This window comes from Schistocerca cancellata, chromosome 9 (assembly GCF_023864275.1).
Source record: "Schistocerca cancellata isolate TAMUIC-IGC-003103 chromosome 9, iqSchCanc2.1, whole genome shotgun sequence".
NCBI lineage: Eukaryota > Metazoa > Arthropoda > Insecta > Orthoptera > Acrididae > Schistocerca > Schistocerca cancellata.
This window is the reverse complement of record NC_064634.1, coordinates 314,101,885-314,119,456: the sequence shown is the minus strand read 5'-3', so window position 1 is coordinate 314,119,456 and position 17,572 is coordinate 314,101,885. Positions and strand designations below refer to the sequence as shown.

The window sequence follows — 17,572 nt, the reverse complement described above, 5'->3', positions numbered from 1 at the left end:
AGACTGAGAGTCAGTGCTTATTCGAATGCTAACGTGTACACATGTCAACTTACTCTGTGACTTATATGTGTTGTTGTGTCGTTCCGAAATATATGTGTTAAACTTGAAGTTCTAACAGAAGTATTACTTTCTACTGCAATGAACAGTTAACACAAGTTCTTTATTTTGGTGTACTCTTCAGCAATGCATTTAGCTTTCTTTGTTAAGAATTCTAGGTATTCCAGTACAGATGAACGTAGCTTGTGTGTGTGTGACAGCAACGAAATTATTAATTCCCCTCATGAATAGCAATGAAACACAAAAAACAAAGGAAAAAATCCTTCGTGCCACAGTCCCTTTAAGGGGATAATCAACTTATATGCTTGTGGACAAAGTTAATATGATGAGCCAAGTAATATTTTGAACAGAGCTGCACTGTAGCAATGGCTACAGAACAGTAGATGTACAGGACAGCCAACCAGTTGCAATAAATGGCAGTTTTCAATTAACCTTTATCATGGTTTCAACAGATTTAAACCCATCTTCCATATAAGAACAAGAAACCTGCATACAATGCTATAACATAACTTACAACCAAAACATCGTGGACCAGGGCATGGTAGATCTTCAGAAAGAAAACCTCAAGAATGTTCGATGTTGTGGAATGACCTTTCCTCCCACAGTAACAAATTTGTATGCAGTCCCATCTTGGGAAACATTTTGTATAGAATTAAATGTCTTCTAGTTATAAATATAATTGTAATGTCATTTTCTCTTCAGGCAATAGTTTGCAGAGAAAACTTTTGCATACAGTGGAAAATACTGGCGACTCATTTTCCATTTCAGGTGTCTATAAATTAATGTGCAACAATTGCCTATGCTATTACATTTGTCAGACAGGCAGAGCTGTGAGGACAAGATACAAAGAGCATCTGTTAGGAAAGAAAGGAGCTAACATGCACTCTGCAGAGTGAAAATCTCATTCTGGAAACATCCCCCAGGCTGTGGCTAAGCCGTGTCTCCGCAATATCCTTTCTTTCAGGAGTGCTAGTTCTCCAAGGTTCGCAGGAGAGCTTCTGTAAAGTTTGGAAGGTAGGAGACGAGATACTGGCAGAAGTAAAGCTGTGAGTACCGGGCGTGAGTCGTGCTTAGGTAGCTCAGTTGGTAGAGCACTTCCCCGCGAAAGGCAAAGGTCCAGAGTTCGAGTCTCGGTCGGGCACACAGTTTTAATCTGCCAGGAAGTTTCACTTTTGTTATGTTTATCAATATTCAGAGACTATGAATTTTTGCTCTTTACTGTCTTTAATTTTAATAGCGTGCTTATGCACTGGCACTATTACTTTTCATATGATGATATACTGGAATTTATATTTGTCTTTGCTGTCATTATGCTTGTAATGACGTACTTATGCACAGACATCACTATTTCTGTATGATAATTACAGATAGTCCGATAAGGGTCTTAACATATGCTAGTATATTTTATGTTTGTCTTTTTTAACATCTTATTCTATACTCATTGATTTGCATGATTTATTTCTGTTAGTAATTTCTATGTGCTTATGCTTATTGGTTGTTTATGCCACAAAGTATACATGTTTATCAGTGCATGCGCCACAAGATTTGTTTTCCTAGTGTCACTCTCCACTCTCCCTGAGTCAGCATGTAACTCTTAAAATGGTCTAGTATTTTATTGGGTTGGTTTTACTGATGTGACAAGGCTCTAGATTTTAGGGGCCTTAATTTTTACATATGGATGTACAGACCATTGCTGACACAATCCATGTTGAAATAACTTTACTGACTGATTCCTAATGTGAAGTTTATGAGTACTACTTGTCCTATGTTGGTATATATCATGTTGTTTGTGACATGCCTGCACTTGCTGTAGATAGTAGTTTCTGTTTTACACGTAATATTGGTCCATGGTGTTTTGATTGCAAGTTGTGTTATTGCACTGTATGCAGGTTTCTTGTCCTTCTGAGAAAGACAAATTTAAATCTGTTGAACCCGTGCTAAAGGTTAATTGAAAACCACCATTTATTGCAACTGGTTGGCTGTCTGTTACATATGCTAAGCCAAGTAATTCCAGTCATAATCTGCTAGTGCCCAGACATCCAATAATACGCACCTGAGTCAATTCCTCACTCAAGGCACCACAAAAGCACCCAATGCTCCACAAAATAAAAGCAACAATCTAATTACCTCTGTGAGTGCTTTCAGATAGCTATCAGAACAACTTGGATGAAATTGGATAATTTGTGGTACAATCAATTACATCAATGACTACCACAGAATGAAGACTTGGCTACTACAGTTCCTTCCAAGTAAACCATTTATTATTATTTCTGCACAGAAAATACTATTAATCAATAAAAATCTCACTTGGCAGAACTAAACAATTCGTAGGAGCAAACACTATCAGCTGAATCTACTCAAAGTTGGTCATATATCTGTCTTAGGAGAAAAAATCTTGCAGCCACACCAGTTCATGGTAGTCTTCAAAACATTATGCTTAACGAACCTGTAAGTATGCTTATCAGAAAGTCTGACCCCACCTTCCTCAACCAAGATGGGCTATGACCTGTTGTCTTTTGCCGAACTGACTCCTATGAAGCTCGTATGTGGACTGCTTATTCTTCTCAAGTAAAGGGCATTTGGAACCATCATTGTGAACAAACAAGTAATGCCACCTTGACTTTCGAGAAAGATTTCATTGTCATTCTCAGCCTTCGGGGAGCTTGAGTGGTAGCCAGCTACTCTGCAGTGTTGTTACATCTCTGCTTTCTGTGAAGACCAGAGGCTGCCTCACTGCTACTTCATGCATTAATCTCCTTTTGGGCTCCAACAAACCAAGTCTTTAAAATATTGTTACAACAAACATACAATATATATAATACACACATTTTTACATACACAAATCTTGTTGCCAGATCTGTATGAAATCGGATACTGAACAAGAGTAGAGGCAAACTTACACTGTGCCCATGACACAGCTCAGTATGCCCATGAAAGAAAAAAAATTCATCTTTCGTATAATCATAGTTCAAAAACTGTGGTCTATTTGTTCATGAGAGATTATTCACAACATAGTTTACTGGGTCTTGTACAAACAATTTTTACACACAATATGCTGTGGAGTATTGTGTTTTGATACACATTGGTATTCAAAGAGCAGCATCATGATTTGAACAGAGTCAAGGTGTTTCTTTTCAGCACAGAATTAAAATGAACTAAAAATGGTGAATGTCAGAAATGAATCATGATTAGGTTGGCTACAAGGAAGACACATCTCATTGTTGTTGAGGTGCACGTTCAGTGAAACTGCTTTGGACCTATCATGGCTTGCAGTGTTTACAGGAAAGGAATTAAGAAATATTGATTCATCTACATCTATACTCTGCAAGCCACTGTGAAATGCATGGCAATGGGTATGTCCCACTGTACCATTTATTAGGATTTCTTCCCGCCACATTCGTGGATGGATCGCTGGAAGAATGATTGTTCGATTGCCTATATGTGTGGTGTAATTATTGTAATGTTGTCCTCTTGATCCCTATGTGAGTGATATGTAGGGAGTTGTGGTATATTCCTAGAGTCATCATTCAAAGGTGGTTCTTGAAACTTCGTCAGCAAACTCTCTCAGGATAGTTTACATCTATCTTCAAGAGCCTCAGTTCAGTTTCTTCAGCATCTCTGTGGCACTCTGCCATGGGTCAAACAAACCTGTGGCCATTCGTGCTGCTCTTCTCTGTATATCTTCAATATTCTTTGTTAGTCCTATTTGGTATGGGTTCCCCACAGTTGAGCAGTGTTCGAGAATGGGTCACATGAGTTACTTGTAAGCAGTTTCCTAAACTGAAGTCTACCATCTGCTTTACCCACAGCAGAGTCTACATGATCACTCCATTTCATATCCCTACAGAGCCTTACACCCAGATATTTGTATGAGTTTGCTGATTCTGAATGTGACTCATTGGTACTATAGTCGTAGTTGACATCATTTTTCTTTTTGTGAAGTGCACAGTTGTACATTCCTGAACATTTAAAGCAAGTTACCAATCTTTGCACCCCTTTGAAACATTATCAAGATCTGACTGAATATTTATGCAACTTCTTTTGGCCAGTACTCACTGAATTTTGGTTTCCTTGCAAGGCCCATATTAATTATTACTACCAAAAAATGAGTAAATATCTTCAGTTTTTTTCCATAAGCCACTTCCTCCAATCACTGTGGGCTCTTAACGTATTTTGAGTCTTTTGTTTGATTATTAGTGATCCAGCATATCATTTATCTTGGTTAGTGTTGATCTTATTATGTACATTTGCGTAAACAGTAAGAGTCAGTTATTTTTATGGACTGTGAATCATAATAGTAACCCCGTGATATAAAAAAAGGTCACTTTTACAATTATAGTATATCTGTTCATGAGAAATATATCAGCATGCTGACCATTTACATAATTTCTTAATTTTTTGATGCATACAGTGTTCCATACATAACTCTGTTCAGTATATCCTTCTCCCTCTATCCCTGTACCACTCCCACTCCCTCTCCCACACCTCTTCCCCTGTCCTACTGCTCATCTGCATAAGATCTCCATCCTGCCATCTCCTGAATGTCTTCTGTGTCACAAGATTAGTTCGACATTGAACAAATAGCATTTAAAAGAGTGTACAAAATTAAATGCTTGTGATTTGGAATTAACAACACTGTGTAGGGAAGCAAGAAGGCAAATGACGATTATTGGCAGAACATTAAAATAACATTGAGAATAGCCTTGAATATAATACTTGCATCTTTACCAAAGATAACAATTTCTGCTTCTTTACATATATGATGATGATGATGATAGATCATTTATATATAACAAAAACAAGAGCAGACACAAAACCAATGCCTGTGGTATAGCTGTAGTGCAACCTTGTAGTGGTATAGAATAAAAACCATTTACCAGCACGACCTCTGGTGCCATAATATGTGAGCTTCTTTAGGAGAGTACTGTGAAGTGCACAATCTCATACTTTTGTCAAGTCACAGAAAATGCAAGCTGATGATATTTGTCATTTTCAGTTCACAAATCATATTATACAGAATTTAAAACAGCATATTCTGTGGATAAACAATTTTGAAATCGAAATTGGTATTGACTAAGTAGTTAATTTGTAAAAGGAAATATAATTCTTGCATACAGTATTATGAAAAGGAAAATTGCTACTCTCCATATAGCAGAGATACTGAGTCACAGATAGGCACAACAAAAAGACTCTCACAATTAAAGCTTTCGGACATTAAGGCCTTCATCAGTAATAGAAAACAGACACTCATTCACAACTCACACACACGACTGCAGTCCCAGGCAATTCAAACCACACTGCGAACAGCAGCACCGGTGCATGATGGGAGTGGCAACTGGGTGGGGGGTAAGGCTGGGGCAGGGTGGGGGAGGGATGGTATAGTGGGGGTAGTGTACAGTGAAGTTCTGTAGTTTAGATGTTGGTCAGGGAGAGGGGGGGAGGGGGAGTAGTGGAAATGGTGAGAAATAAAAAAACTGGATGAGATGGTGGAATGATGGCTGTGTAGTGCTGGAATGCGAACAGGTGAGGGGCTGGATGGGAGAGGACAGTGACTAATGGAGGTTGAGGCCAGGAAGGTAACGGGTATGTAGGATGTATTGCAGGGAAAGTTCCCACCTATGCAGTTCAGAAAATCTGGTGTTGATGGGAAGGAACCATATGGGACAGGCTGTGAAACAGTCATTGAAATGAAGGATATCATGTTTGGCAGCTTGTTCAGCATCCAGTTGGTCCACCTGTTTCTTGGCCACAGTTTGTCGGTGGCCATTCATGTAGACAAACAGCTTGTTGGTTGTCTTGCCTACATAGAATGCAGCACAGTGGTTGCAGCTTAGCTTGTAGATCACATGACTGGTTGCACAGATAGCCCTGCCTTTGAGGGGTTAGGTGATGTTAGTGACTGGACTGGAGTAGGTGGTGGTGGGAGGATGTATGGGACAGGTCTTGCATTTAGGTCTGTTGCAGGGGTATGAGACATGAGGTAAGGGATTGAGAGCAGGGGTTGTGTAAGGATGGACGAGTATATTTTGTGGGTTCACTGGATGGGGGAATACCACTGGGAGGGGTGGGAAGGGTAGTGGGCAAGACATTTCTCATTTCAGGACATGGCGAGAGGTAATTGAAATCCTGGCAGCAAATGTAATTCAGTTTCTCCAGTCCTGGGGGTACTGAGTTACAAGGGAATGCTCCTCTGTGGCTGGATGGTGGGACTTTGGGAGGTGGTGGGAGACTGGAAAGATAAGGCATTGGAGATTTGTTTTTGTACAAGGTTAGGAGGATAATTAAATAATTAGATATAATTATATGTTATTTTAATGTTCTGCCAATAATCGTCATTTGCCTTCTTGCTTCCCTACACAGTGTTGTTAAGTCCAAATCACAAGCATTTAATTTTGTACACTCTTTTAAATGCTATTTGTTCAATGTCGAACTAATCTTGTGACACAGAAGACATTCAGGAGATGGCAGGATGGAGATCTTATGCAGATGAGCAGTAGGACAGGGGAAGAGGTGTGGGAGAGAGAGTGGGAGATATAACGCCATCCACCAAACCTACACAATATACTCATACATCCTTACACAACGCCTGCTCCCAATCCCTTACCTCATGGCTCATACCCAGTAATAGACCTAAATGCAAGACCTGTCCCATAAATCCTCCCCACCACCACCACCACCACCTACTCCAAGTGCTCTACCAACTGAGCTACCCAAGCACGACTCACGCCCCGTCCTCACAGCTTTAATTCCGCCAGTACCTCGTCTCCTACCTTCCAAACTTTACAGAAGCTCTCCTGCGAACCTTGGAGAACTAGCACTCCTGAAAGAAAGGATGCTGCGGAGACATGGCTTAGCCACAGCCTGGGGGTTGTTTCTAGAAAGAAATTTTCACTCTAAAGCGGAGTGTGCGCTGATATGAAACTTCCTGGCAGATTAAAACTGTGTGCCGGACCGAGACTCGGAACTCTCGCAGGAGAGCTTCTGTAAAGTTTGGAAGGTAGGAGACGAGGTACTGGCGGAATTAAAGCTGTGAGGACGGGGCGTGAGTCGTGCTTGGGTAGCTCAGTCGGTAGAGCACTTGCCCGTGAAAGGCAAAGGTCCCGAGTTCGAGTCTCGGTTCGGCACACAGTTTTAATCTGCCAGGAAGTTTCATGATATCCTTCATTTCAATGACTATTTCACAGCCTGTCCTGTATGGATCCTTCCCACCAACACCAACTTTTCTGAATTGTGCAGGTGGGAACTTTCCCTGCAATACAACTTACGTTCCCATAACCCTCCTTTGCCACAAACTTCATTAATCACTGTCCTCACCCATCCATCCCATTCCCTGTTCCTATTCCAGCACTATAAAGCCATCATTCCACCATCACACGCAGTTTTTTTATTTCTCTCCTTTTCCACTATCCCCACCCCATCCCCCCCACCTCTCCGCTGCCCTCTGTCTAACCTGCAGCACTTCACTGTCTGCCACCCCCACCATACTATCCTTCCCTCTCCTCACCCCAGCCTCCTCCTTATCCCCACCCAGTCGCGACTCCCATCATGCGCTGGTGCTGTTGCTCGCAATGTGGTTTCAGTTGCCTGAGACTGCAGTCATGTGTCAGTTGTGTGTGTGTATGTGTGTCTGTCATCTGTTGTTGACAAAGACCTTAATGGCTTTAAGCTGTAATTGTGAGAGTATTTTTGTTGAGCCTATCTGTGGCTCAGCATCTCTGCTGTATGGAGAGTAGCAACTTTTCTTTTCATTATATTTTACATTCCATCCTAGATTTTCCATTGTTGAATTCTTGCATGCACAATCTTTTGCAGTTGGGAGTTGGATCATGTGGTGCTTTTATACTAGAAATTCTGTGGAATGGATGCTGGGGAGGAAAGTAATCAGCCACACATCCTCCAGATTTACATCTGTTGTCTTGGTGTCTTAGGCAGTCACTGCGACTCAAAAGACTGCACTGCATTATGACATGTTTCAGTACCCAAATAATTTTACAAATGTTCCTTCAGTTTATACTTTATTGCAAACATTTCACTACATTACTCCTTTTCTTTATCATTTATCAAAGCATTCAACTGTATGCAAATGAGGAAAACTGTCAGAATAGTCCATTTCTCCTTCTGAAGTAGAATCATTGATTACTTACTCCAGGATACTGTAAACATCGAATTTCATCATCTCAAAATTGTAGCAGCACATGAGCTGTGGACCAAAAGAACTAAGGTAGCCACTGAAAGTAACATGAGACTCAACAGAAGACAGCAGATTCAACATATGGTTGTGAACTAAAGATAGTACAGAATCCAGTAACAAGATGATAGCAAAATGTTGACGTCTTTCCTTCTTCAGTCTAGATATTTCTGGATAGAGCGCATTAAGAACAATGGCAGCTAAGAATTTTTATGCACAACACTAGCAAATTCAGGTATCACATACAGCCCTGTGTGCACTCTGGAGCAGGGAAAAAGAGATTATATGGCTCTTCATGTTTTCAGTGAAGAAATATATGTTTCCCTTGACCAGAGGTTTTAGGTAACTTTCTACTCAATCTCTCACTATTCTGGTTCTGTTGACATATTTCCCCCTTTTGCTGGATTCACAGAACTCCGTTTCTGAAGGCCACTGTATCTTTCTCATTTCGTTTACTTTTGATCCTATATGAAATTAGGAGTACATTCAGAAACTCACTGAGAGAGAATATTTTTGTGTGGCAATAAGAGCCTTCAGGGGTAAATTATGGATATTGTCTTTTAGACATATTGTGCCGAGCCGATGAGAGTTATGGTGGAAGTGATAAGAATACCATAGAAATTATAACTAACTTACCTGAAAGGTTAGTAATAAGAGGCTGAGGATTGGTTAGAAACTAATGGCTTTGTATTTCTCTTTTAATATAGGAAAAAAAGTACACAGAACAAAATTATGATCTTCAGACAGACTGTTCACCTTTCACTATAATCTCCACCCTTTTCATCTGTTTTTATCTTGCTTAAAAACAAGGTATTAATGCTGCACCATATATATGTGTGCCAGAATGAGTTTCTTTTAGTAGGCTAAACAGAAGAAGACTGAATGGATCATACTGTCCCAAAGTTGCATTACTTCAGCAGTGCTCTTATATTGCCATACAAAAGCATTGGAGTGTTTCATTACACACAGACATAAAGCTTACTCAGTTTATGTCTGGTGTTACAAAATATCAATGTCTTTATGTATCACACAGTTGACAATGGCATGTGATCGGGTGTTTGGTGCCCCATTGTATACTCAACTGTTGTTGGCTGTGACATTCATCCTGTATTTTCCATACAATGATAAACTCACCTTCATACTAAGCTGATACATCTTGTAGCATCCTATAAATCTCTTCAACCTTTTGTGAACAAGCATTGAGGTTTTACCTTCACCATTCAAACATTGTTACTGTCTGTTGTTTGGTATTCACGTCAATATAAGCCATTTTCACAAACATTACAGTGCTGCCAGCTGTTGATGGAATACATTCATCTTTCCAAGGAAAGTAGGTTATTTGCATGTTCCATGCAAATCTTGTATCTTCATCACTCATTTCTGTGCACAATAAAACTGAGTGCTGGACAGTGTAAGATATTTCTCCTTTTAGTATTGTATTCTTCAATGTTATTGTTGTTTTTGAACTGAGGTATACACAAAATTGCATAATTGGGTAAATGTACCTAACACAGTCGTGACATGTGCCCAACAGTTTAAAGAGCTGTATGCAAGAGGTTCTTGATTGGACACCACATATTGTTCTGATTACATACTTCTGTGTAATTAACATTTTCTTTGCCAATTAAGAGTAGCCCAAAACATGATGCCACAAGACATTAGTCCCTATACATGGAAAAAGTAAATCAGCTGCCTACTATTGTCCATAATGCAAAATAGCAGAACTTAGAATCATAAGATGATTGTAACACGTTTTCTGCTTTGGGGTCTTATCAACGCTCGAGAACTTGGAATTTCTGTTGGGTCTAATGACGCTTTCGCTCGTGAAGTATTTTTTGCAGTGTCGTCACATCCTTTGTTATAATCAATGGCACATATTGTGTTTTATTTACATTCAGTGATAGTTGATGACAACAACAATAGCTGCCCCAGTATAAATCCCTGCAGTACAACTTGTGATTATTCCCCACTTTAAAGATTCTTTTTTATTATTTATATTGTCTGATTTCTTAATGTGGCACTCTGTATCTTTTAGTTCAGCAGGATGAAAAACATTTACCAGCAAGAGCCTTGACATTGTAATATTAGCTTTTCTAGGAGAATACCATAAACTACACAGTCAAATGCTTTTGATGATGTTGGAATAGACACACGAAAGTAAAATTTGTTATATTACTACAATATTTTACTTCATGTGAAATAAGAGGCAGTACTTTCTGACTACCTCTCACAAATAGGTGTTTATATAATATCATATATTGTGTGACAAATAAGTGTTTTATCATTAAATAATTTAAAGAGTGAAGGCTTCCTGTCCCCTTCCCCCTCCTCCCCCCCTCCCTCCCTCCCTCCCACCCACCCACACACACACACACACACACACACACAACCTATATGTCATCATTCTTATGTGCCTTTCAATGACTCAGCACCTCAACTCTGGTCATTTGTTACCTTCATACCTTAAATTATTTACATTCCACCAGGTCTTTTCATTACCATCTTTTATTATTAAAAACAAGCTATTGTCCCTGGAAACCTGAAATACTTTATTTCTATATGATTTTTCTGTTGCTTGTATTACTGTGTTCTGTTTTAACAGTTAATGGGCTGTCATTGCTTAAAGAAATACTAATGTAATGTTCGTCTTTGAGATTGAATGACATTAAAATTTTTACATAGCATATAATTAAGAAATGAAATCTCTCTCTGTGTTATTTAACCAGGTCTAGGAATGGGGTTCAGTTTTTCTGCAGCCGTAGCAGCAGGTGTCCTGGAATATTTTTCACTAAAACGCTGGCAACAGGGGTAAATACATTCAAAAAATATGTCGCTATATTTGATATGTCATTCATGCAAAATGTCTGGAAAAAATACACAAATTTCCTTATTTGCAGGCATGCCATTCAACAAGTTATACACAACACTACGTACAACGCAAGTGACATATCTTTGTTGTGGCAGATCCCACAGTACTGCCTAGTTGGCAGTGCTGAAGTCTTTGCAGGTGTTGCAGGTATGAGTACCTTTCACTTACATATTTACATTTGCATTTTAGTATAAGAGGCATTTAGAAGACAGAAATACTGGTGTGGAGAAAATTGCAGTTAAAATACAGTTAGCAGATAAATTTTCGGGAATATTTAAAAACGTTTTGGGTCTGTGTTTGTATTTTTCATCATTAATCTTTAGATTGGTTTGCAGCTTTCCGTGTATGTTACAAATGAACTCTTTCATTTGAGTATACTTTTTACTCTCACATTATTTGTAACTAGTTTTAAAAATACTAATTGGGGTCTTCATGTTTTATTTTCTTATGTTGTTTCTTCTAAAATGTGCTTCTGTTTGTCTAATTAATGAGCAAGATGCACAGGGATAAGACATTGGACTCGTATATTCAAGATAACTGCTCAAATCTACATTCGGCCATGCTGATTTGGGTTTTCAAACAATGGAAAATCCAGGAAGGAATGTAACAATATTATGAATAGGAAAATTGCCACTGACCATATAATGGAGATGCTGAGTCACAGATAGACACAACAAAAGTGTCTCACAATTGTAGCTTTTGGCCGTTAGGCCTTTGTCAACAATAGACAATCTGTCTATTGTTGATGAAGGCCTAAAGCTATAACTTTGAGTCTCTTTATTGTGCCTATCTGTGACTCAGCATCTACACTATATGGTGAGTAGCAACTTTCCTTCTCATAATACTGATTTGGGTTTTCTGTGATTTATATAAATAATACAGGGAGAGTGCCGGGAATGCCAACTTCTTCATCTCAGAGTAACGCTTTCACCCTTCATCCTCAATTATTTGTTAGTTGTATTTCAATCTCTGTCTTCCCCTGCAGTTTTTACCCTCTGAAGCTCCTCTAGGTCCAGGGAAATTATTTCCTGATGTCTTTGTCCCTTATTCTTGTCAGTGTTTTCCGTTTTTCAGTTTCTTCTCCATATTCTACGCCTTCCTAATCTTATCAGTCCACCTAATATTCAACATCCTTCTATAGCACCATATCCCAAATGCTTCGATTCCCTTCTTTGCAAGTTTTTCCATAGCCTATGCTGCTCCACACATACATATTCAGAAATTTCTTCTTCAGATTAAGGCCAATATTTGATACTAGTAGACTTCTCTTTGCCAGTGTTAGTCTGCATTGTATGTCAACCTTGCTTGCTCCATCATGGGTTATTTTGCTTACACGACAGCAAAAGTCTTCACCTACTTCGTGATCACCAAGTCTGATGTTATGTTTCTCGGTATTGTCATTTCTTCTACTTCTCATTACTTTTGTCTTTTTCTGGTTTAGTCTCAATCCATATTCTTTACACATTAGACTGTTTATTCCATACAATGTGTCCTTTATTACTTCTTTGCATTCACTGACAATAGCAATGTCAGTGAATATTATTATCATTATATCCTTTCACCCCAAATTTTAATGCTAATCTCAAATCTTGCTTTTATTTCAGTCATTTCTTCTTTGATGTATAAATTGAACTATAGGGTTGAAAGACTTTTTATCTGTCATACACCCTTTTTAATCGGAGCCCTATTTTCTTGGTCTTGTATTCTTGTTGTTCTCTCTTAGTTCATATATATTATCCATCTTTCCTTCTAGCTTCCTCCAGTTTTTCTCAGAATTATATAGAAAATATGTACATATGAGACACAAACAGTATAAACTATGTCCTCCAAACGTTATTAGGATACTTCTGGTGAAAAATATGCATGCACAAGAGTTTTCATAATTATTCAAAATTATAACAAAAAACTTGTTATAACAAGAATAATAGGGATAAAAGTTCAAAACTACTATTTTCTTCAAGTAAAGGTTTGTCTGCAAAGTAATTTCACTAAGTCCATAAAAAGTAATTTACTGGTCAGAAGGATACAATGCATTAATAAATTTTTCCAGTGAGATTTCCAAGCATTATAGGCATCCTGGAAGGCTTGGGTTAAAATGGCATTTAGGACATGCATTACAGCAGCTTTTACATTGTCGATAGTCTCAAACTGACGTCCTGTCAAGGATGTTGCGATTTGAGGAAATGAAAGAAAAAAAGTCTGCCAGAGTAAGGTCAGCACTGTGGACAGTGGGGGGCAGCATTGCCATATAGTTTTTGCACCGATAATCCTGTATCTAGAAGGCTGTGTGGCTGGGTGTGTAAGCATTGATAGAGTTTCCAGGAACTGGCCCAGGGTGATCTGATGTGGACGTAAGACAGCATCGACAGTCTGTTAGGCAGGTATAAACTCGTGGTGAATGATATCATTACCATGAAAATATAGTGAGCATTGTCTTTAATGTGGATCTGCTCATGCATGCCACCTTTGGAAGTGAAGAGTGGGAGGTGTGCCACTCAGAGCTCTGTCTCTTCATCTCAATGTTACATTTGAAAACCCATGGCTTGTCTCCTGTTGCAACATTGTCCAAGAAAGTAACATAATTTCTACACAATTCCAGAAGTTCATCACAGACAAGCATTCGGTTGGACTTCCACTCGTCAATCAAAATTTGATTCTTCATCATTGTTCAGTTGAACAGTGCACCGCAGCTGGAACTAGACTATCAGAGGTTCATGTAGGGACATCTTAATATGGCATTGGCCCAGTAGTAGATATACTACCTCTGTGAAGGTTATTTGCAACAGTGGCTGAAACATGACAACACAGTCACATACCCTGAAAAGTTCTACTGAGGATGACAGTAGCCAAAAAAGTGTATGCTCACACTTGTATAGTCTGTTGTAATATTGTGGATGTTACAATCTGAGGACTCCAGGAGTCACAATAACCTTGTATTTTTAACTGATGTATTAAAAAATACAGTGGTTTTCAAAAATGGAATAACATCATCTGTTGACATAACAAATAGCTTGATCTGCACTAACAGCAGAAAGTTGATTAGAGGAAATCTGCAAGAAAAGACCATATTATTTAGTCAATTTACACATCTTGTAATACAGTAAAATCAATGTACAAGATGATAAATGCTTTGCTTTTTAAGTTTAAGGTAGTTGGTAATACTGAAAATAGTTAACTGGAATACCTTGAACAAGTAAAGTGGAAATCAACTGTCTGTGGTGTTATATTATTGAGGTTATAACTGATATAGTGCCGTATGAAAAAGTGTGTGTGTGTGTGTGTGTGTGTGTGTGTGTGTTGCGGGCGTGCCTCCACATTTGTGAAAGAATTCGAGCTTGAAAGCAGATTTACAGTCCTCAGTTCTTGTTTATGGGCTTATTGACTGACTAATGCCTCCATGAAACCCTGAATGTTCATCTTTGCTTAGTCCATTGCTTGAAATCAGAGATATCGGCAATTTGCTGTTTTTATGGTAATGAAGACAAATTATGACCAAATGTGAGCTATGTTTTTTCACAGATGAGACAAAGACATAAATCAGCAGTTAAGTTTTAGATAAATTTGTCTATGGTTCAGCCTAAGTGTGAGTTTAGTGTGTATGAAGTTTTGAAATATTACAGAGGCACATTCCTTTTTCCAGAAAAAGTGAGTTTTCCAGCAGTCTAGACATGTTGCTGGTCATTGTTTTTTCAATTAATTGAAGATGAACGTGTGCAGATTGTTCTCATGTGGGACAATTCATATTTCCATTTTAGCGTAGAAGTCCGATATGTCATTAGCATAGTGCCCCTACTTTATTGTGAAGGTTAAGCCATCCTCACACAGGATTTATGCTGTTTCAAGGTGCTAGCACAGACTGTCTATCAAAACTGTTCTGTTACTATGTGTAACTGTTGAGAGAGAGAGAGAGAGAGAGAGAGAGAGAGAGAGAGAAGGGCTGGGGGAGGAGGGGGGGGGGGGGTCTAAAGTGCAAGTTCATTAGAAATTATAAATGGATCAAGAGAAGATATTCTGAAATCCATTGTGCGTGAAGTTTGATGTGCTGGTGGTGGTCAGTGAACACTTTGATTAATTAAGGGTTGTAGAATGTCGGCCTTACATACCCTCTACCACACAAGATGTAAAATCCAGCTTCAAATGATGCTTATAATGAGAGTTAGAAACACGTAGGCTGCCATGAGAGTTACCCTGAAAGAGATCCCCATTCTCAACTTGCAGGTGAGTGCATGGTAGAACAAACACCACCATTAAACTGTGGGATTTTCAAGAATATTATGTTTATTTAAATACACCTTCAGTGAGACAAATGTTTTAGAACATGGACCTTTTGGAGAGTAGATGTCTCTGACAGTAGTAGTTGTCAATGGCAGACATTGGGATATATTGGATCTCTACAGTGGAATGGCATAATTTATGGACTTAGTGACCACATAGATATCAAGCTCTTGTTATTCTTTCTCCATTTCCTGTCTGAGGCAGCAAACACTAGCATAACTGTGTCAAATTGTTACAGAAGTATTACGTTCAGTTAGTTTCAGGATAGGTGCTGTAGATTATTCTCAGCAACTGAGTACTGAGAGCTCCATTGAAGCTACTCCTGCTGTAACCATTTATGCAGTGAGCCAGTTTAGTGGTGGTCATTCCTGTGTAGGTTGCTGTGCAATGAGGACATGTCAGCTGGTAAACAACATGCAGGATTTCGCAAGTTATTCTACCTTTGGTGCAATTACATTTATAGATAAAAGGTTGTCCACTTACATTCAAATAGTATATTGCATTGCAATGTATGGGGCAGTTCAAAATGAATATAGCCGTTACAAATGTATCAGTAAGAATTACCAGTAATGTAAAAGAAATATATAATTTTTATGTGCTTTATAGATATTTTATGAGACTCCTGTCAGTCATGGACTACTTCTAAGTGATAATCCATTTTAAACCATAGATTCTGAAGTGTATGTCAAGTTAGGAATGCAAGCGAATTACAGATGCGTTCTTCGAGTTCTAGAATTGTTTTTGGTAAAGGAAGCTCATACAAAGGTTCTTTAACACAACCCCATAAAAAGAAATCCATGGATGTCAGATCTGGAGATCTAGAGGACCAAAATCTGAACACAGCTTCACCATATCCAGTATGACTGACACAATGGTTGGGAAAATGTCAATTTAAAAAATTCCTTACCCAGTGTGGGCATATCACATTTTGTTGATTGATAGAGGTACTGCGTTCATGCAAAGGTTTCCCTTGACTGTGTCCAAACGAAAGGCAAATCCTTTCAATGTTGTATGGCAAGACACATTTGGGAATAATGTTGGCATTTGGAAGACAGTGACTGTATCACTGATGAAATCATCTTTGCTCTGTGATACAGAACAAAAGTTGTTAGATTTAAACAAGCAGTATGCATTGCATCCGTAGTCTAATGGTAACGTCTTGATTAATAATAAAAACGTTCTCAGTCACAGGTTTGAAACTCACCAACACTCAAATTTTGATTAATTATCAGCATTGGCAGCCGAAAACTTCTGGCATAAGAAGTCACCCTCATTTTGCCAACAGTGGAGGAGCAGACTGAGGTTCAGGGCACTGTCCTCTCTTGTTGAGGGGAGGGGGGTGGGGGGGGGGGGGGGAGGGAGGGAGAGAGAGCAGGCGGAACTGCCCTAAAGGCAGAAGAATCATTAATGGTCAATGGCATGTGGATGCAGAAGGCAATGGAAAACTCTGGATTAAAGACACATAATGTGTTGTGACAAAGCTAGCTGGGATATTTTTAGTCCCCCTTTTGTTTTGCCATCTGCTGCCTTATGATTCTTTTTTTCATGTGTGACTATAATCTGCATTTTCATAAAAGAGAAAGGGTGGCCCACATTTTTAAAGAATATACCACCAGATCTAATTTCGTGCTTAGTTTTATGTATGCAATTGATTTTCTAATTTATTTCGACTATTCCTAGTTAGTATCTTTTGTTATAGAGTGAAATAAGTAATTGTTTCATAACTTAAATTCTATTGTTGACAGATAGATATTCAGTGATCACAGGTTCTGCAGACCAGGTGCTGCTTCCACAAACTGCCTCCATTCCTTCCTGTTTTGGGCCATTTCCTCCAGGTGTCTTCAATTCCCAGGACTGCTAGGTCCTTCGCTATGTCGTCCATCCAGCACTGCCTTGGTCGTCCAGTGGGGCGTTTGGTGTTTGGTTTCCCCACTAGTGCCATCTTGGCCTGTCTTCCATCTGGCATACAGGCTACATGGCCCACCCATTGGATTCTTTCGCTCTTTATCTTCTGTAGGATAGTTGGTTGTTGCATCAGAAGGTAGATTTCCTCGTTCTTCGTCCTCCTCCATTCTCCGTTATCTGAAACTGGACCGCATATCTTCCTCATTACTCTTCTTTCAAATATTAATAGTTTTTCTCTTTCTCGCTTAGTCATGCTCCATATTTCTGAACCGTACATT

General features: G+C 38.9%; 1 protein-coding gene across 1 annotated transcript in view; it reads left to right on the top strand.

Annotated features, from left to right (window-relative positions):
- Positions 1-17,572, top strand: part of LOC126100362 (solute carrier family 15 member 4-like) — a 67,286-nt gene that overhangs the window by 36,392 nt on the left and 13,322 nt on the right. Inside the window, exons 6-7 of the mRNA XM_049910972.1 lie at positions 10,972-11,053; positions 11,143-11,261. Of these exons, the coding sequence (XP_049766929.1) occupies positions 10,972-11,053; positions 11,143-11,261 (201 nt within the window). The remainder of the gene's footprint in view (positions 1-10,971; positions 11,054-11,142; positions 11,262-17,572) is intronic.